General features: G+C 41.5%; 1 protein-coding gene across 1 annotated transcript in view; it reads left to right on the top strand.

Moving 5' to 3' along the window:
• Window positions 1-22,842, top strand: part of col27a1b (collagen, type XXVII, alpha 1b) — a 144,078-nt gene that overhangs the window by 53,285 nt on the left and 67,951 nt on the right. Inside the window, exons 8-13 of the mRNA XM_029716360.1 lie at window positions 1,616-1,660; window positions 6,519-6,572; window positions 7,743-7,787; window positions 10,598-10,651; window positions 11,461-11,505; window positions 17,025-17,078. Coding sequence (XP_029572220.1) covers window positions 1,616-1,660; window positions 6,519-6,572; window positions 7,743-7,787; window positions 10,598-10,651; window positions 11,461-11,505; window positions 17,025-17,078 — 297 coding nt within the window. The remainder of the gene's footprint in view (window positions 1-1,615; window positions 1,661-6,518; window positions 6,573-7,742; window positions 7,788-10,597; window positions 10,652-11,460; window positions 11,506-17,024; window positions 17,079-22,842) is intronic.

Here is a 22,842-nt window from a genome sequence, read left to right as displayed (position 1 = left end):
TGGATGTCCTTCTGGAAGTTTCTCCCATCTCCACAGAGGAACTCTGGAGCTCTGTCAGAGTGACCTTTGGGTTCTTGGTCACTTCCTTGACCTTCTCAGCTTGGCCAGGCGGCCAGCTCTAGGTAGAGTCTTGGTGGTTCCAAACTTCTTCCATTTAAGAATGAGGGAGGCCACTGTGTTCTTGGGGACCTTCAAAGCTGCATGTTTTGGTACCCTTCCCCTGATCTGTGCCTGGACACAATCCCGTCTCTGAGGTCTACGGACAATTCCTTCGACCTCATGGCTTGGTTTTTGCTCTGACATGCACTGTCGACTGTGGGACTTTATATAGACAGGTGTGTGCCTTTCCAAATCATGCCCAATCAATTGAATTTACCACAGGTGGACTCCAATCAAGTTGTAGAAACATCTCAATGATGATCAATGGAAACAGGATGCACCTGAGCTCAATTTCGAGTCTCATAGCAAAGGGTCTGAATAATATTGTAAACAAGGTTTTTCAGTTTTGTATTTCTAATACATTTTCAACAAAAAAAATGTGCCTGTTTTTTCTTTGTCATTATGGGGTATTGTGTGTAGATTATTATTATTATTTTTTTTATAAGGCTGTAATGTAACAAAATGTGGAAAATGTCAAGGGGTATGAATACTTTCCGAATGCACTGTAACTACAGTATCTTCAGCCTAGCATACACTCTTACAAATGCTTGGTTGTTTGGATGAACCAACTGCTGGGTTGCAGGCATTGGGTCACTTAGTTGGGTTGTTTTATTTAAAAAGAGCCAGGTTGGGTTTTTGATGCTGGCTTATTAAGATATGACCCAGCGGGACAGATCAGAAAACTGGAGGTGTGTCTTGGTAGGGGCGTGGCTTTTATGTTTGGCCACCCGTGAGAGTAAATGTCCTGTTCATTTCTTATGTTGTATTGTCATCACATGTTAAGGTTGAACACTGACAGTTTTGTAGCTTACAGAGGTGTATGAGTTCCTCAAGAGCCTATGCAAATCCTGATGTTGGAATAGCTACCACTTTAGTACTATATGTAATCAACAATGTTAATATTATATTAGAATATGTAATATGCAAGATTCAAGGATATTTGAAATTTGTAGTGTGCTGCACATAGAAGCATTGTACCTGTGTAGCGTATACTGAGACAATTTCACAACCTTATGGCTGATTAATGGCCTGCTGTTTCACAACCATTGGACTGTGTTGTTTGTTGTCGTTGATTTTTGGGGTTTATTTAAGCCAAATCATCCATAGCTTCTTAAATAAACCGTTTATGAGTGCCTTTACAAGCTAATAAGGTGAGGAATTTCCACCATTTAATGCTGAGGAGGGGCATGATTTCAGCACCCTGCAGTGTGTGTGTGTGTGTGTGTGTGTTGTATACTTACATAAGAAGTGTGATCATCAGAAACTCCATATCCTCTACAGGGAGGTTAATATTACCATCCTCTTTTTCCAGAGGGCTCTGATTGAGTACATGTGAGTTTGTATCTTGGTAGTACGCAGCAATTGAAACGAAGCATAGCCTATCAGTACATATTATGGGGAGTTAGGTGATCAAAATAATATCCATTCAACGTTGTCTAATGTTTTTCCTCTGCAGGGACAGAAAGGCCACCCTGGTCCCCCCGGTCAACCAGGAGATTCTGTGAGTATTCTGTTTTCTATTGTATGAGAAGGACATTTATCTTTCCTCTGTGATCATATCTTATCAATCATTTCTACTTAACAATACATAAACATATAGGGCAGCTTCAACAATGCAGTTACATAAAACTTAGCATAATGAATGACATCCTCATACGGTTGTACATTTTTCAGTGGTTATTCTAACAGCTGCCGTCTTTCCGTCTCTACTGGTGTTAATGTGTCTGTCTACCTGACTGGGTCTGAAGTTGAACCACTGCTGTTAGAGTGGAATACATCAGACAAAAGACTCTCCATCTGTTTACCCAACAAAGCTAAAGCTATGGCTCGGCTGTCAGAACACATTGCTCCGAGAAGGCCAAAACATAAATTCCTGAAAAGAGAGAAGAAAAGAGAGAGAGAGAGAGAGAGAGAGAGAGGGAGAGAGAGAGGGAGAGGGAGAGAGAGAGAGAGAGAGTGAGAGAGAGAGAGCGAGAGAGAGAGAGAGAGAGAGAGAGAGAGAGAGAGAGAGAGAGAGAGAAAAAAAACAAATTCTTCTAAAGGTTGGATGTTACACATGAACAGATTAGTACCTAAGGAATCTTGGCCAGAGAAATTTAGTTTCTGGCAGAGCTTAAAGTGGGCCAATTAGTCTGGACACCCTAAGGTCACTACTCCGCGGGATTCCTTAAAAAACTACAAATAGTGTTAAGTGTACTGAAGAATGTGCAATTTGTAGTGTACTATCAGTACAAAGAGCGTGGAGTTTTCACTGACCACATGGCCTGACCAGGGAAGAACATTGGGCTGGTTAAAGGGATACTTCAGGATTTTGGCAATGAGGCCCTTTATCTACTTCACCATAGTCAGATGAACTCGTGGATACCATTTCTATGTCTCTGTGTCCAGTATGAAGGAAGTTACAGGTAGTTTCGCGACCCAATGCTAACCAGCCTTAACGCAATGGCTGGGAAGTACAGTTGAAGTCGGAAGTTTACATATACTTAGGTTGGAGTCATTAAAACTTGTTTTTCAACCACTCCACAAATTTCTTGTTAACAAACTATAGTTTTGGCAAGTCGGTTAGGACATCTACTTTGTGCATGACACAAGTAATCTTTCCAACAATTGTTTACAGACAGATTATTTCACTTATAATTCACTGTATCACAATTCCAGTGGGTCAGAAGATTACATACACTACGTTGACGCCTGAACGCCTGAAGGTACCACGTTCATCTGTACAAACAATAGCACGCAAGCATAAACACCATGGGACCACGCAGCCGTCATACCGCTCAGGAAGAAGACGTGTTCTGTCTCTTAGAGATGAACGTACTTTGGTACAAATCAATCAAAGAACAACAGCATAGGACCTTGTGAAGATGCTGGAGGAAACAGGTACCAAAGTATCTATATCCACAGTAAAACGAGTCCTATATCGACATAACCTGAAAGGCCACTCAGTAAGGAAGAAGCCACTGCTCCAAAACTGCCATAAAAAAGCCAGACTACGGTTTGCAACTGCACATGGGGACAAAGATCGTACTTTTTGGAGAAATGTCCTCTGGTCTGATGAAACAAAAATAGAACTGTTTGGCCATAATGACCATCGTTATGTTTGGAGGAAAAAGGTGGAGTCTTGCAAGCCAAAGAGCACAATCCCAACCAAGAAGCACGGGGGTGGCAGCATCATGTTGTGGGGGTGCTTTGCTGCAGGAGGGACTGGTGCACTTCACAAAATAGATGGCATCATGAGGTGGGAAAATTATGTGGATATATTGAAGCAACATCTTAGGACATCAGTCAGGATGTTAAAGCTTGGTCGCAAATGGGTCTTCCAAATGGACAATGACCCCAAACACACTTGCAAGTAAAGTTGTGGCAAAATGGCTTAAGGACAACAAAGTCAAGGTAATGGAGTGGCCATCACAAAGCCCCGACCCCAGCCTATAGAAAATGTGTGGGCAGAACTGAAAAAGCGTGTGCAAGCAAGGAGGCCAACAAACCTGACTCAGTTACACCAGCTCTGTCAGGAGGAATGGGCCAAAATTCACCCAACTTATTGTGGGAGGCTTGTGGAAGGCTACCTGAAACGTTTGACCCAAGTTAAACAATTTAAAGGCAATGCTACCAAAAACTAATTGAGTGTATGTCAACTTCTGACCCACTGGGAATGTGATGAAAGAAATAAAAGCTGAAATAAATCTCTCTCTCTACTATTATTCTGACATTTCACATTCTTAAAATAAAGTGGTGATCCTAACTGACCTAAGACAGGGAATTTTTACTAGGATTAAATGTCAGGAATTGTGAAAAACTGCGTTTAAATGTATTTGGCTAAGGTGTATGTAAACTTCCGACTTCAACTGTATATGGGTATCTGCTTGCAACTACCTTTAACTTCCTTTATACTGGACATAGAGACAGAAAACCAAAGATATTTTAACTAAGCCAAGATAGACCACAGCCTGCCATTTCCAACGGGAACAAATGACTCATAGTGGGCAGAACAAGCAAGGAGGTGGGCAGAGCCAAGCACGAGCTAGTAAGATCCTATTGGTGCATTCTAGATGCATCTGCATATTTCCGTTAGGTCACGCCTACTCTGTGAAGTGCGCGTGTGCAATAACTCAATTCACTTTTGCACTCCTTCCTTTTTAAAACTTTTTCAATAGGTAGTCTACAAAACTTAGTCCACTCTGTTCATAACATATTCTAGTTATGGGAACAGAAAACTGTATTGAGATCAAATGTTTCACCAATGAGGAAATGTGCAAAATGTGCAGAATGTGCGGCCAAAATCCATATTGTTAAATTTTCTCTCACTGCCGGCCAGCGGGCTTCCTCTCACTACCATATTTGGCAGTGAATAGAAATGCCAAGAGGATGCTTCACATTTATACATCCGGTGAAATATCTCTCATTGTTTTATCTGTGATAAAAACTGATATCCAAAAATTCATCTGACTTTTAGGATGTAGATAATGGTTATTTGCCAAAATCCTGAAGTATCCCTTTAAAGGTTTTAACTTTGGCCCAGAGTTCTTAGAGCTGGGACAATTACCGAATAACAGTGTAACTGACAGTTATGGATGAAGACCGTCATGAAAATAAAATAACCGTCATAACCGTTAAAATACAGGATATACTGTAACATGGACTCTTAACAACGTGATGAAACTTTGTTGCTCCTTGCTGAAACAAGAAACTAGCAAACAGTCTTCAGTTGCCTAGGCAATTCCCCCCCACAATGCAGGAGCAGCACACATAGGGTGCATTCGTAAATTCCCTCTGGCTATCTACTCCGATTTCAGAGCACTCTCGTCTGAGTGTGAAGGAATTTATGAACGCGCAACATCTGTTGAATATGACCAGTGTCAGTAAATGTCGACAAAATAACGTAATTCAATTGTTGCCAGCAGGCCTCACGAGTGGTGCGGTGGTCTAAGGCACTGCATCGCAGTGCTAGCTGTGCCACTAGAGATTCTAGTTCAAGTCCAGGCTCTGTCGCAGCCGGCTGCGACCGGGAGACCCATGGGGCGGTGCACAATTGGCCAAGCGTTGTCCGGGTTAGGGGAGGGTTTGGCCGGCAGGGATGTTGTTGTCCAATCGTGCACTATCGGCTCCTGTGGCGGGCTGGGCGAAATGCACGCTGACACGGTTGCCAGGTGTACGGTGTTTTCTCTGACACGTTGGTGCGTCTGGCTACTGGGTTAAGCAGGCATTGTGTCAAGAAGCAGTGCGGCTTGGTTGGGTTTTGTTTCGGAGGACGCACGGCTCTCGACCTTCGCCTCTCCCGAGTCCGTATGGGAGTTGCAGCGATGGGACAAGACTGTAACTACCAATTGGATACCATGAAATTGGGGAGAAAAAGGGGTAGAATATATATATATATATCAACAGAAAAAAAATATAGATATATCAACAAAAAATTTTTGGGGCCAATAGCACAGCTACCAACTGCTCTAGATAACATAAAAGCAGCCTACTAGTAGCCCAGCTCTACTAGAAGGAGTAAAATGGTCAGAGTGAGGTGTCTCATTTGTGTCTGGAGGTAGCTAGCAAGCTAGCCAACTTTAGCCAGTTAGCTTGGGTGCTTGACTGCCATTGTGAGGTCAGAATGCTCAGATCAAACCTACTCCTCGGCCAGATCTTAACGCTCTGAATTTACAAACGGACAATCTGATAACGGTCTGAATTTACGAACTCCCAGAGTACACTCTGAGCGAAATTACAAACACACGCATAGAAATAGAATCAATAGAACAGGCTTGGAACCTCTAACCCTGGCAAGTTGACTGGTAAACTAATGGGTACACTTGCAATGGCTGCCTGGTATTGTGATGCAATAATGCCCATGGTAATGTAGAATGTTCATTCAAATGATGTTAACTGATGTGGCTCATGCAATGGAATGTATTTTTTGTTATGTCGAATTGAGTTGAATTAACAAATCAGAGCACATATTGATGGAAACACTTCCTGATTTTACTTCCTGATTTTACTTCCTGCTTTGCTTCTATGTGTACACTTGCAATGGCCACCATTCCACCCATTATGATATCATTGACTTGAGTGGGGACGCCCATTCTGTTTCTATTGATGATATTTTTGGCAATTTTTTGCCTATACTGTAGATAGTGCCAATATCAGCAATGGTTCTGCTGCCTTCCAAATGCACTGCTGACCACACTAAGGCTCTTTATCAAGTGCCTAATTCCTCTTTCTCCATTATTCTCTTCCTATACTACACAGATTCAATTCAAAGCCAGGGAAACTGGAATTTGGAATGACACAGCTAATGTGGCATGAAACAGCTATTCGTCTCACTCCGTGTCTTCTGTCTCACTCACTCCTTATTTTCTCTCTTTCTGCAGGGTGAGCGAGGAACACACGGAAGCCCAGGGGCCAAAGGTTATCCTGGCAGGCAGGTGCAGTAAATCTAGTGTTGCAGTGCTGGTTAAGGGTCCACACACACCATACCGTACTTTTACAGAAAGGCTAAGCAGGGCGACACACACCAAACACACTCAGCCCATTTCAGTGAGTGGTTAGAGAGTGGTACTGGGATTGGGATTGGGAATGGAAACAGTACAACCTGTTGAGACTTTTGTAGGTGATTGAAATAAAGAGAGTCTTTGGAAGAGTGACACACAAGTGTAAGACTGTCAAGAGCACCTGTGTCAGGATTAGGGTTGCACATTTTTGGTTGCTTATTGGTGCCCCTGGACTAAAATAAAGTGCCAAAGGCTTTTACTTAGTAAGCTATACCTTTACTGAAAAAGTAATGTAACTGCAATTAAACTGTGATTAATGTAAGCTGCTCTCTCAATGCAAATACATTTTCGTCAGTCTTTAGGAGCTGACACTGTGAGTGTCACTGTGAGTGTGTAACTGTGACACTTTTGGGAAAATCATTTGAATACATTTGATAAAGTCCCTCATGAGTAGTATGTGGGTTTCTCTGCACTGTAAAACATGCTTCCTCCCTACTCTCCAGAACGCACATTTGTAAAGCCGCCGACATAAACTCGCAGCTGGGAAATAGCTCTCAGCTCGGCTTGTTACACAATGTTTATAATAGCTTAGAGTTCAGGCCTGGGTCTTTGTTCCTTTGGTGCTCTAACTCTTGTCACTGTTGTAACTCCCCAGATAGACACACACTTCACACACGGGCGGGCACTCACACACACGCACACACTCGCACACGCTGTTGTAACTCCCTAGCTAGATACACACTCCAGACTGATGGATTAGGTTTTAGCACCCCCTTCCATCTGTAGACTGTGAATCACTGGACCACTTGGTCTCCTTTAGGAGTTGAGACAGTCTAAATAGAGTCCATGTTCATTAAGGTCTGCTCATCTTCAAGATTACATAATGGAGACTATCACTCCACTGATCTGCATGCCGGTAAACACATCTGGGAAATATTCAGCCAACACCAATTATTGTCAATCAGTTATTATGGTGAAAGCACTAATCACAATTTGAGTCCAATCCACTTACACTTTCATCTGTACATTTAAAGTGTTGTATGCATTAGGGAATGCATTATCTAAATGTATTTCTAATGTCATTTTGTATGCTTTTTTCTGTAGGGTTTACCTGGACCTGTTGGAATTATGGGGCCTAAAGGGGTCCGGGTGAGTGATCTACAAATGTTCATTAACAAAGTAATATCTCTGTACTGTACTGTAAATGGTTAATCCTTTTTTCAAGATATGTCTTGTGTGCTGTTTGTTCTGTTTAAGTATTTTAGTGCAATCCATCTGATATGTTATATCTTTGTAATAATAGAAGGATATATACAGGATGAACCTACTTACTAAATGAGCCCTGTTTGTTTAGATTTTTTATCATGTTCTGTTTACTTACAGTATAAATACACTGCCAATACAGTCATCACTAGAAGATGTTGACTTCTCTCAATGGCTAAAGAGCATCACTGTCAGCCAAAGTGCCTGCATGCTCAACATATCCATGTAACAGATTGACAGCAGACCTGGGTTTAAGTATTCATTGTTTTCTTCTAAATAATCTAGCTACACTTCATTGAGCCCCAAAAGTGCAAAACCCATCCATCTGATACCCTAGACAGGCTGGGTCGTGGGTTCGATTCCCGGTGGTGTCACCCATATGTAAAATGTTTGCACGCATGACTGTAAGTGGCTTTGGATAAAAGCGTCTGTGCTAAATGGCATATATTATTAAATGCTCAAAGTATTTGAACGAAAACAAATACTATTTGAACCAAGGTCAGATTCACAGTAAGGTGTATACAGACAAAGATAAAAGCCGTACAGTCAATTCCTCTGTTTTTACAGTAAAGTACACCCCACTCTGAAGATTACTTTGTTCCAGAGGTCTCTTGCCAATTGCTGTGTTAAATGAACTGTGAAAAGCATGTTATATGAATCAACAGAACCAGAGTGGTCACATAAAAATAGACATTATTTAAACGCCATTTGTCCAAGACGGCCCTGTTAACTCACCACCCAGCTAGCACATAACGTTCTTAGAGCTTGGTGAGAGCCCAGTTGTCCTATGGTTATTTTGCATACAATCTTCCCAGAACTTTCTGGACATGGTGAAGGATAGTTGCTTGGCTTTGTAACATTATTAACACATTTAAGGAACTTGACAAAAAAAACGTTATTTTCTTGTTATTTCATTACTTTAACAGAACGTTTCCGAAAAGTTCAAACATGTTTACATTTAATTTCAATGTTGGTAATGTTCTAGGAATGTTTTCCAACTAGTTTGTCATTGGGAATTCTCGCTAATAGTTCAGTGTTAAGAAACAACGTTCTTCTGTGGGAATTTCAGTACTTAAGCATAACGTTTCCTACTGGTTTCTTCATGGTTCTATTTAAAGTCATGTTCTCAAATAGTTCCAAGAACATTAAGCAACAACATTCTTCTTTGGGCATTTCAGTACTTCAGCATAACATTTCCTACGGGTTTCCTCATGGTTCTGATTAAAGTAATGTTCTTAAATTGTTCCGAGAATTTTAAGAAACAACATTCTTCTGTGGGAATTTCAGTACAACGACAGAACTAGCGAATGGTGTTTCCTCCATCACATTAGTGCAGCTGGCTTCCGGGTTAAGCGGGCGGGTGTTAAGAAGCGCAGTTTTGCGGGTCATGTTTCGGAGGACGCATGATTCGACCTTCGCCTCTCCCGAACCCGTTGGGGAGTTACAGCGATGAGATGAGATCGTAATTGGATATCACGAAATGGGGCTAAAATACCAAAAATGTACTAAAATTAACAGCTTTGTATGCATAATTTTTTTGGGGCATGCTAGCTCTATCCTGGTGGCGCAGTGGATAAATTCCATGGAATGAGAAAAGATGATCATAGGTTCAAATCTCACTGATGCTGTGCCACAATAAAAAAATACATGACTAATGCCTAAGGAAATGAATATCCATCTGTGCTTCCAAAATGTTAACCCAAAATAAACTAGTAGGGTTATTAAAAGTCTTAATTAAACACCTAAAGATAACCTATAACTTCCCTTCTCAGAGCATTAATAAAACATCCCAGAGTAAAATGCCCTCAGAACCTCCATGTAACTTAACTCTTTAATTTCTTCCAGAACAGCCAACATTTTCAATTCTGTTCTCACTTTTTTCACTTCTGTTTAAAAACGTTCAGTTTCCCGGTCAGAAAATGGCTTCATTCCCACAACCAATGTGAAATCAAAAACATATCCCACAACTTCCAAGGAACCAAATGTGCTAGCTGGGTATGATTACAATTGCAATTTTCTGTTATGATGTTGTGGTGATGTTGGTATAACAAGAAATGTAAAGCAATTAGCAAGAAAATACTTTCTGTTGAATACTGTCTTGAATCACTTGTTGCCGAATGTCAATTGTTGCTGCTGGTGTTGTTGTTGTTGCTTGTATAGCTGATCTGAATCTCAACATGGTCCAGTTCATGTATTTTTTCCCTTTAACATTTGTATCACCCGTTGTTCTTCAGTTCCCCTGTGCCTCCCCCTGCTCTCCCCCTCTCTCTCCTCCCTCTCCTCCTTCCATTCCTCCATCTCTCTCACCCTCCATCCCTGAGCAGCCCCCTTGGCCCGGACTCATCAGAGATCCCTGACGTGAGGGTATGTGCCCTTGGACTACATCGTGGAAGGCAGCACCATGCAGTCCATGGGCATATACACTTGCCTCAAGGCTTGGTTCTTCATGAAAAGCCACCTGCCTGGAGCCAACAGAAGATCCCAAAAATGACTAAAGCAACAATGATGGGATGATACCAAAGAAGAGATGTATAGCACTTCATTCTAATGTATATTTTCTTTGTTCCTCATCCCTAATCCCTTTCAAACCCTTTCATCCTATCCCTTTCTTCACTTCTTTCCTATGCTCTAACTTTTCACCCCTTTCCCTTCACCCCCCTCCTCCTCTCGCCCCAATTCCACAACTCTCTTTCCAGGGTTTCATAGGAATCGCGGGGCTTTTTGGCCTTCCTGGACCTGATGGTGAGAGAGTAAGTAGTCCAGAATAACTCTTAATTCAGTACTCAAAATAGGAATATGACAAAGATACTAAAAGCATTACATTCCAAGAAAATTATGATTTCTACCTCTTGTAACTACTACTACTACTACTACTACTACTACTTCATGCATTAGCAAGGCAAACAACACCCTACTGTACATGTCTTAGTCATATGGGGGGAAATGCACAATAGCTGAAACCCCTCCTATGGGCATTAGTTGTCAGTCACGATTGTCAGGTCTGACTCTTAGTGAGTTTAAACGTTTGTGAAATAAAGGTGCTTACACTCGATGAAATGCTACCAGTAGGCACGCTCCACCAAACCACCAAGAGATGACTGGAGTAGCCCTAGGCCCTTCTCACAATATTTGCACAGGATCAAGCTCTGGTGGAATTCCAGCCATCCCTTCTGTTTGGGATAATAGTCAGGAGCTAATACTAAGGAGCTGGAGCAAGAGCTGCTTCGGATTAGCCTGACCAGAACTCATAGACTCATATTCCCAGAAGGACTCAGGCCAGTGGTGCAAAATTGTAGTCTATAGTAGAGAGAGTCTCTTTGGACATGTTTGATATTTGTATTGGTTTTAGTAGGCTACGTTTAAGAACCATTCATAATCTACTTGTAAAAGAAATATGAAATATTATTTACATTTTGTCTCCTCTTCTTGGTCTTTCTTCTCTTCTACCTTTCATCTTCTTCCTTCTTTCTTTCCTTCCTTCCTTCCTTCCTTCCTTCCTTCCTTCCTTCCTTCCTTCCTTCCTTCCTTCTTTCATCCCTATTTTTCTCTACCTCCTTAGGGTATTCCTGGTGTTCGTGGAAAGAAGGGCAAGATGGGTAGGCCGGTAAAGTTTTCTCTCAAAATACCTTTTTATAACAATTCCAATACTTTGAAATCAACTGTTATTTTTTCCATTTTCTGATACCTAGAAGTTGTAGGTCTAGGGTAATTTAGTGGGCATGGCATGTCTCTTATTCACAGGAAGTCTTGAGTGTGTATGGAGCCCCCTTGTCTTTAGCCATACATCTGTGATTTATGTTGTGGTAACCTCCACACAACCAGAGGGGAAGATTTGTCTTTTCACTCTGGAGATGGCTGGCTACCCCTTGAGTCATAAGTCTGTATATTTCCATAGTCTATTCAGTATATAATTAGTAAATATAGGATGAGAGTTGGAAGGAGTACAGCTATGGCACCAATTGACACTATTGCCAAATATCCCAGTGATTATACACTGAACAAAAATATAAACGCAACATGTAAAGTGTTGGCCCCTTATTTAATGAGCTGAAATTAAAGATCCCACAAATTTTCTATACTCACAAAAGCCTATTTCTCTCAGATTTTGTGCACAAATTTGTTTACATCCCTGTTAGTGAACATTTCTCCTTTGCCAAGATAATCCATCCACCTGACAGGTGTGGCATATCAAGAAGCTGATTGAACAGCATGATCATTACACATGTGTACCTTGTGCTGGGGACAATAAAAGGTCACTCTAAAATGTGCAGTTTTGTCACGCAACACAATGCCTCAGATGTTTTGAGGGAGCGTACAATTGGCATGCTGACTGCAGGAATATCCACTAGAGATTAATGCTGAATGTTTAATGTTAATTTCTCTACACTAAGCCGCCTCCGAACGTTGTTTTAGAGAATTTGGCAGTACGTCCAACCGGCCTCACAACCGCAGACCATGTGTAACCACATCAGCACAGGACCTCCACATCTGGCTTCTTCACCTGCGGGATCAGCTGAGACCAGCCATCCGGACAGCTGATGAAACTGTGGGTTTCCACAACCAAAGAATTTCTGCAGAAACTGTCTCAGGGAAGCTCATCTGCTTGCTCGTCGTCCTCACCAGAGTCTTGACCTGACTTCAGTTTGACGTCGTAACTGACTTCAGTGGGCAAATGCAAACCTTCAATGGCCACTGGCATGCTGGAGAAGTGTGCTCTTCACGGATAAATCCCGGTTTCAACTGTACCGTGCAGAAGGCAGACATCGTGCATGGCGTCAAGTGGGCAAGCGGTTTGCTGATGTCAATGTTGTGAACAGAGTGACCCATGATATTGTTATGGTATGGGCAGGCATAAGCTACAGACAACAAACACAATTGCATTTTATTGCTGAAAATATGAATGCACAGAGGTACCTTGACGAGATCCTGAGGCCCATTGTCATGACATTCATCCGCCACCATCACGTCATGTTTCAGCATGATAATGCACTGCCCCATATCGCAAGTATCTGTACACAATTCCTGGAAGCTGAAAATGTCCCAGTTCTTCCATGGCCTGCTACTCACCTGACATGTCACCATTGAGCATGTTTGGGATGCTCTGGATCAACGTGTACGACAGCGTGTTCCAGTTCCCGCCAAGATCCAGCAACTTCGCACAGCCATTGAAGAGGAGTGGGACAACATTCCACAGGCCACAATCAACAGCCTGATCAACTCTATGCGAAGGAGATGTGTCACACTTCATGAAGCAAATGGTGGTCACACCAGATACTGACTGGTTTTCTGATCCATGCCCCTACTTTTTTTTAAGGTATCTGTGACCAATAGATGCATATCTGTATTCCCAGTCATGTGAAATGTATAGTTTAGGGCCTAATTAATTGATTTAAATTGACTGACTTCCTTATATGAACTGTAGCTCAGTAAAATCTTAGAAATTGTTGCATGTTGTGTTTATATTTTTGTTCAGTGTATATTATTACATATGATTAACACCAAGTTCTACTTATTTATTTAATCATTTCATGTTGAACATTGATATCATTGAGATCTGAATGGCATTCATTCAAAGGGTAGTTCACAGAGCTTATCTGTGTTTTGTATTTTGTTCATCTAAAGACTATTACAAAGTCCATTACATTGGAGCAATGTGCAATTTGGTGAAGGAACTTTTGGTTTTGAAATTCCAGAGCAGCTAGCCACAGACCAGGGAAGTATATTCATTGGCGCCTGCATGGGAATTTTCAATTCTCCCATAAACATATTGAGTTGTGCTTACATGGAAAATCCTGATGTTCCCAATGACTTATGTAATAGAGATATTTTTCCAAGCATAGCTTTACAATCGTACATGATGAAGTGGTTTATTAAGCTGATGATGGTCATTGAACAAGAATTAAAGCTGGCACAGAACAGCAATAGATGTTGAGGAGAGTGCTGCTTCAGCATTTTATGATGGCATCTCTGTGTGTTTGTCTCTGTGTTGCCATACCAGCCTTTCTCCTTCTCCTTCTCATCTTCAGTAGCTAATTTTGCCTCTTTACATTCAGTCCTTTGAACATCTTTTCACAGTAACTAGCGGAAGTTCAGTGGCACTTGCATATGACAGTTAATCAAATGTGGAATCAGATGCATTACCTTGCAGCAGAGGTCAAACTACCTACAATCTTTCAAGTAACATTTTTGAGTTAAAAAACAGTGCAAGAGCTGAGGAGGAGCCATATGTTTTTTATTTAAACCAGTACACTCGTAGAAAAGTTCCAAACGATTCTTTGGCTGTCTCCATAAGAGAACGCTTTTTAGTTCCAGGTAGAACCCTTTTTGGTTACAGGGAGAACCCTCTGTGGAAAGGATTTTACATGTAACCCAAAAGGGTTCTACCTGGTACCAAAAAAGGTTCTTTAAAGGGTTATCCGATGGGGAAAGCTAAAGAACCCTTTTAAGCTCTTGATAGCAACTTTTTTTTAAGAGTGCACTATTGGAGTTTTGGAGAGAAGTGCTGTTTTCCACATTTTCAATGGCATCCCATCGCAGCAATTACAAACGTATTACTTTCCCCCAGATCTTTGACTAATGCTTTACTCAAGATTGCCTGTCACAGAAACATCTAGACTATATATCTGAATAATATCTCATCCAATAGAACTGCCTGTAAGATCTCCATAGCTTCATCTAATGTTACATTTTCCATCCCACTCTGTGGGGCTAGAAGACCTCTACTAATAGTGCCATTCATCATACAGACAGTATATAGACTAACTTGTCTCCTGTGGTGGAGAAAGGTGAACACTGAAGCTGAAGCAGTAGCAGGTTGTTGTTGACCTTGGCAACGGGACAAGCAGCACACGTTGAGCGTGTGGCCTAGCAGAACCCTCAGCCTCCCAGAGCCTTAGTCTAGCCTATCGGAGCATCACAGCTCTTGTTCTCTGATTCTATAATGGAACAGTTGGAGCCAGGAGGAGGAAAGGGAAGAGCCCAGTCAGCAGATCCAGAGCCAGGCCAGTCAGTCCCCAGGCTGGTTAGGGCTCCTGCCAGCGAGGCTCAGCGCAGCATGGAGCCCTCCCAAACACTCAGCCATGGAATTTCATGCCACCGCATGCAGTCTAATAGGAATGAAGAGACAGAGGAGCTTGTTTGTAGGGTGCAGCTTGAATTGCTGCTTGCTTGGGGTTTTATTCTGCGAACGTCTATGAAGGGGATGTAGTTTGTTAACTGAGTGCTGACTTTGGGTTTGGTTCATTTTTGGCACATACAAAACTGCAGTGTGGAGAAACATGGGTCTAGTGGTGATAACAATTTGTGTTTTGAGAATGTGAATGTATACTGAACAAAAATATAAATGAAACATGCAACAATTTTAAGGATTTTACTGAGCTACAGTTCATATAAGGAAATCAGTCAAGTGAATTAGGCCCTAATCTATGGATTTCACATGACTGGGAATACAGATACGCATCTGTTGGTCACAAATACCTTTAAAAAAAGGTAGGGGTGTGGATCAGAAAACCAGTCAGTATCTGATGTGATCATCATTTGCCTCATGCAGCGCAACACATCTCCTTCACATAGAGTTGATCAGGCTGTTGATTGTGGCCTGTGGAATGTTGTCCCACTCCTCTTCAATGGCTGTGCAAAGTTGCTAGATATTGGCGGGAACTGGAACACACTGTCGTACATGTCGATTCAGAGCATCCCAAACAAACTCAATGGTGACATGTCTGGTGAGTATGCAGGCCATGGAAGAGCTGGGACATTTTCAGCTTCCAGGAATTGTGTACAGATCCTTGAGACATGGGGCTGTGCATTATCATGCTGAAACATGAGGTGATCGCGGCGGATGAATGGCACGACAATGGGCCTCAGGATCTCGTCACGATATCTCTGTGCATTCAAATTGCCATTGATAAAATGCAATTGTGTTAGTGTCCATAGCTTATGCCTGCCAGTAACTCCACTGCAATCATGGGGCACTCTGTTCACAAAGTCGACATCAGCAAACCACTTGCCCACACAACGCCATACACGTGGTCTGAGGTTGTGAGGCCAGTTGGACGTACTGCCAAACTCTCTAAAACGACATTGGAGGTGGCTTATGGTAGAGAAATGAACATTTCATTATCTGCCAACAGCTCTGCTGGACAATTGCATGCTCCCTCAAAACTTGAGACATCTGTGGCATTGTGTTTGTGTGACAAAACTGCATTTTTAGAGTGGCCTTTTATTGTCCCCATCACAAGATGCACCTGTGTAATTATCATGCTGTTTAATCAGCTTCTTTATATGCCACACCTGTCAGGTGGATGGATTTTCTTGGGAAAGAAGAAATGCTCACTCACAGAAATGGAAACAAATTTGTGCACAAAATTTGAGAGAAATAATCTTTTTGTGCGTATGGAAATATCGGGGTCTTTTATTTCAGCTCATGAAACATGGGACCAACACTTTACATGCTGTGTTCATATTTTTGTTCAGTGTATTTTGTCAATATGTGTCACGTCCTGACCATAGTAAGATGTGATTTTCTATGGTAGAGTAGGTCAGGGTGTGACAGGGGGTGTTTTGTCATTTTCAGTTATTTGTGTATTGCAAAGTTTCACGGATTTAATCAAATGTGGAACTACAACCACACTGCACTTTGGTCCGCTCCTTTCGACAGCCGTGACAATATGTACAGTAACTAAACAGTGGGAAATGTGTTAATCATACATTAACAAACACCCACTACGAGTATAATTATGATCATCATTACGGTGTTTTTATCTGCTGCTGTGTTGAACTGAATGTTAAGCAACATAAAACACAATAGTGCACTTTATGGAATACTGTAGCTTTGTGGATAATAGCCACACCAATGTGATTAATACTTTGAAACCTAATATTCCAAGAACATTTTCTCACGGTCAACTCTGGGTTTGGGAAAATAATGGTATGTAATGGTTGGCCATGTCAATTATGGTCTAGTACATTCTATTTCTATTACTGCTATTTGGTTGCCTGCTGCATTGCGGACTGTTGTGTTTCTATGTTTCTTCCATAGTGTGTAACAGCTCTGTGCTTCCCCTGTACTAAACAGAGTGATAACATGTCTGTTCTCTCCCCTCTCTGTGTTTGTCTACTCAGGGGTTTCCCGGGGACTTTGGCGAGCGGGGACCACCAGGACCAGACGGAAACCCAGTAAGTGAAACAGCAGGTTTCTGTCCCCTTGAACACCCTTGTCCATCACTCCAGGCCTGGGTTCAAATAACAGCCTATATTGTTTCTTTCAAATACTTAAGCTGCGCTTCATAGAGTCTGCCTGGCACAATGGACCAACTGGAATAGTCCCAAAAGTTAAATGACTGCCCATCTGGCACTTCAGGCAGGCTCAATCAAAGAGAAAACAAATGCTATTTTAGGTTCAGCATGTCTTTTTGAAGGTTTCTCTTGTTGTTTTTATAAAGTCATAGGTCTACTTGATTTAATATCTTTGTTTGGATTCAATGATTAGCAAAACAACAGAAACTATCTATTTACAGAATTTGAATGACTGATTTACATAATTTCAGTACAGCAGTTAATAGTACTTGATCACTTCATGAGTGCACTGAAGTAGTGAAACTGCACACCATGGCTGTTTGCTTCCAGGCAGTCCTTAACTCAACACATGCACACACACACACACACACACACACACACACACACACACACACACACACACACACACACACACACACACACAAAATGTGTATGGTGAAAGACATGCTAAACATAAGTCACACTTGATGAATTGAAAATATGCAGACCTCGCACTGCATTTGATCTTACTTGTTTCTTTCTGAAAGTAAGACCTGAAGATTCTCTACTCCTGAGTCCTGAGCAGATAATGATTCCAGTCTGAGACTTTGTTACATAATTAGTTATTAAATGTTACCGTTAGTTACATAGTTATATGCCACAAGCCATTCACTGTTTGGTCTTTGATCATTTATACCACAGCCCTCCACACCATGAAGAAGCTCTGGACTTTTTACATGTTTACATGTTTTATTTCACCTTTATTTAACCAGGTAGGCCAGTTGAGAACAAGTTCTCATTTACAACTGCGACCTGGCCAAGATAAAGCAAAGCAGTGTGACAAAAACAACAACACAGAGTTACACATGGGATAAACAAACGTACAGTCAAAAACACAATAGAAAATCGATGTACAGTGTGTGCAAATGTAGTAAAGTTAGGGAGGTAAGGCAATAAATAAGCCATAGTGGCAAAATAATTACAATTTAGCATTAACACTGGAGTGATAGATGTGCAGATGATGATGTGTTGAGATACTGGGGTGCAAAGAGCAAAATATAATAATAATAATATGGGGTAGTTGGGTGTGCTATTTACAGATGGGCTGTGTACAGGTACAGTGATCGGTAAGCTGCTCTGACAGCTGATGTTTAAAGTTAGTGAGGGAGATATAAGTCTCCAGCTTAAGTGATTTTTGCAATTTGTTCCAGTCATTGGCAGCAGAGAACTGGAAGGAAAGGCGGCCAAACGAGGTGTTGGCTTTGGGGATGACCAGTGAAATATACCTGCTGGAGCGTTTGCTACGGGTGGGTGTTGCTATGGAGACCAGCGAGCTGAGATAAGGCGGGGCTTTACCTAGCAAAGACTTATAGATGACCTGGACCCAGTGGGTTTGGCAACGAATATGTAGCGAGGGCCAGCCCACGAGAGCATACAGGTCACAGTGGTGGGTAGTATATGGGGCTTTGGTGACAAAACGGATGGCACTGTGATAGACTACATCCAATTTGCTGAGTAGAGTGTTGGAGGCTATTTTGTAAATGACATCGTCAAAGTCGAGGATCGGTAGGATAGTCAGTTTTACGAGGGTATGTTTAGCAGCATGAGTGAAGGAGTCTTTGTTGCGAAATTGGAAGCCGATTCTAGATTTAATTTGGATTGGAGATGCTTAATGTGAGTCTGGAAGGAGAGTTTACAGTCTAACCAGACACTTAGGTATTTGTAGTTGTCCACATATTCTAAGTCAGAACCGTCCAGAGTAGTGATGCTAGGCGGGCGGGCAGGTTCTGGGCAGCAATCGGTTTTACTAGTATTTAAGAGCAGTTGGAGGCCACGGAAGGAGTGTTGAATGGCATTGAAGCTCGTCTGGAGGGTTGTTAACACAGTGTCCAAGGAAGGGCCAGATGTATACAGAATGGTGTCGTCTGCGTAGAGATGGATCAGAGAATCACCAGCCGCAAGAGCAACATCATTGATATATACATAGAAAAGAGTAGGCCCGAGAATTGAACCCTGTGGCACCCCCATAGAGACTGCCAGAGGTCCGGACAACAGGCCCTCCGATTTGACACACTGAACTCTATCTGAGAAGTAGTTGGTTAACCAGGTGAGGCAGTCATTTGAGAAACCAAGGCTATTGAGTCTGCCGATAAGAATGTGGTGATTGACAGTCGAAAGCCTTGGCCAGGTCGATGAAAACGGCTGCACAGTACTGTCTTTTATCTATGGCAGTTATGATATCATTTAGGACCTTGAGCGTGGCTGAGGTGCACCCATGACCAGCTCGGAAACCAGATTGCATAGTAGAGAAGGTACGGTGCGACTCGAAATGGTCGGTGATCTGTTTGTTAACTTGGCTTTCTGTGGACTCAGTGATATCTGGAGAAGGTGTGAACTATAACCTGGCGTGTTCATTGCACATTCATACGTATGCTCATTCATTGACATGCTTAGAGACATAGAGTACCTGGTAACACTACATTTTAAGGGGTCCTTATTACAATGTAATAACATGCGTAATTACACTGTAACAAGTATTGTAGTTAATCATAATAATTCATAGTTACACTATAAAAACAGCATATAACTTGTGATTGTTACAGTCTGTAATTACAGAGGTGTACAACAAATGCGTGTTACCATGCTTTTTACATGTAGGCAAGTTTCCACTAAATTCACCAATTTAGTGTTTTGTTTCTTCTCGACAGCATCCGATTCAGTAACGACTTTCACAAGCTTGTAATCTCTTGTGGACAGTTGCACTGTGTGTCCAAGATTAGAAAGGTTGAAGGCTCACTAGGCTCTAATTACCAACCTGTAAATGTACACTCTTTAAAATCTCCACATTGTTGCTAGGAAATTAACACCAAAAGTGTATAATCTGGGTTAACTTGGTTGAATTTACAAAAACAGATCAGATATACGTCAACCTCTCTGACTGGGGTCTACCATATGGGTGTCATCCCAGATTATACATTTAAAAATGACTTATAATTAATGTATATGTTTCCCATTATGACATCCTGAGTCTCCTTTACCATCCAAGTGGGAAGATAAACCCACTAGTACACCACAGAGTACTATCTGGATAAGTGAAATGTAATTACTAGTTGTTACACTTAATTTTAACGAGCTAAATCCTGTGTATCTTGAGGGGCACTTAAGTGATAATGCCAGAGAAGCCAATGTTTGGAGGATATATTGTCCGTCAAGGGCCGGCAAACCGTGCCAAAATGTCCACCATACACCGGCTTCGAGGGCATTATTACTTTTATGTAACAGGTTACATATTCACAAACGGTTCCACTTTGGTTGCAACCCTTTTTGGGGCTATATATGGTTATTTTATAGAACCTTTATGCAGAATGCTTCTATAAAGAACGAAAAGAGCTGTGTGCAAACCACACACTGTCATAGGCGTCGTAAGGATTGGACCAAGGCGCAGCAGGTATAGTGCTCATCTTCTTAATTTATTTAAAGATAACACTTAAACAAAATAAACGAAACGACGAAACAGTTCCGTAAGGCAACACAGGCTACACAGGAAACAACCACCCACAAAACACAAGTGAAACAAACACAACTAAATATGGCCTCCAATTAGAGACAGCGACAACCAGCTGCCTCTAATTGGAGGTCATTGCCAAAAACCCAACATAGAAATAGAAAACTAGATTTAAACATAGAAATAGAAAACATAGAACCTAAACCAAAAACACTAAAACACACAAAACAAACACCCCCTGCCACGCCCTGACCAAACTACAATGACAAATAACCCCTTTTACTGGTCAGGACGTGACACACACCCACATATTTGAATAAGCCGCCTCCCCTACATTTCAATTATCATTAAAACAGTAAAGAACCCTTTTGTGACCTGTGAAGAACCATTGATGTAAAGGCCAGGAAATCGACAACGATCTGTCTTCATCTGTTTCTTTCTGGACTCTGAGACCTTATGGAAATCTGTGGTGGAGAAAAATAATGTATGACAATTTAGCAAATACACAACAATTAGCCTACTAGCTAGCTATAATCAGAGACGGTATAGAATCCTTCCTCCAATGTGTCTGCTATCATTATTATCATGATTTCTATCATTTAGGGTTTAGGCCTATTGCTAGGCCTAGCTACCTAGTTGTTATGGTACACAGCTAGCATTATACTAATAATGGTGCTTGCTAACATTAATAAACTAGCTAGCGTTTACATCGAAAAGGAACTACTCATAGGTGAGTTACCACAAGTATACAAAAAGCAAAAAAATTGCATGGAAAACCTACCTACTCTCTCCTGTGTGTACGTTTTTGTCTCTACCACACTTTGTTTATTTCGCAGCAATCTCTTATGTCTGGATTTGCACATTACCTTCTTATTGATCCCGATTCTTTGCACACTGTCACTAGGAGTCAGTGTAAACACAAATTGTGGGCATGTTCGAGGTTGTTGATATTTCGAGCACATTGCGCAGATGGGCAGATCTTGACGTGATTCCTTAAACTAACTTCCCAGTGAAAATCTCACTTTTAAAAGTTCTTATTCTGTTAACTCATATCCAAATAATGTTGTTGACTAGTCCTATACAGATGTCGGATCTTAACTTGATCACTCTTTTTTCGCTGAGAATTTGCGTGATCCATCAGGAAATTCAGATCAGCCTCGTGAGTGGCTGAAAATGAGCAGTTCTCTTTCTCTCCATGTGTGGGCAGTCATGTCATTGGGATCAGGGCTTGCTATCAAAATAATGTTCTCTCTCGCTCGCTCAAATACTAGGCCTAGGTCCTATTACTGCAACATTCAAATGTACAAACATTTATCTGAAATGCAGCCATACACATCAACAACCATCATTTTATATATCTTAATAACACAAGATAGATATTGGTCTCCATTAGGCTATGACATAAGTTGAGATGACAATACCAACCAGAGGGTGAACATATCTTGAAAGACTTGCAAGCAGGACACCGTCATCATCTTTTAGGGAGTGATAATGAGGTGACCAATAATGGTTGCACTTGAGATCAGCTGTGCGGGTGAATTTAGCGCGTATTGATGGTTTAACGAGACATTAGCTGGCGATAATAAGGATGCTTCCTTTTGAGGCAGGATTTCTAGGCAGGACGTCAAAATTGGCATGTCCCAATCCGATGTATCCTTAGTCGGGGAAGCTATCCCATAACACTTAGCGGTGCAGTGAAAAAAAATATTATAATAATCATAATTAATGTTATATAATTAATGTTATATAACATATTTCTGAAGAATAAGTAATAACTTTGCAAAATGTAGGTATAACTTTTATTTATTCATCAAATTATGTTAAAATGTTCAACAAATGATTGTCATATGAATTTTTCATTCAACTGTTGAGTGACTGTAATCACATTTTACTCCATTGCATTGGCGAGTGGCGCAGCAGTCTAAGGCACTGCATCAAGTGACGAGGTGTCACTGCAGTCCCTGGTTCAAATCCAGGCTGCATCACATCCGGCCGGGATTGGGAGTCCCATAGGGCGGCGCACAATTGGCCCAGTGTCGTCTGGGTTTGGCCAGAGTAGGCCATCATTGTAAAATAAGAATTTGTTCTTGCCTGACTTGCCTAGTTAAATAAGGTTAAATAAAATAAAAAATTGGGGCTTGGGCATCCAGTGACTACAGT

The sequence above is a fragment of the Salmo trutta genome, chromosome 27 (assembly GCF_901001165.1).
Source record: "Salmo trutta chromosome 27, fSalTru1.1, whole genome shotgun sequence".
Classification (NCBI taxonomy): domain Eukaryota; kingdom Metazoa; phylum Chordata; class Actinopteri; order Salmoniformes; family Salmonidae; genus Salmo; species Salmo trutta.
Note: the sequence above shows the minus strand (reverse complement) of the source record. Positions and strands in the feature narration are given on the sequence as shown.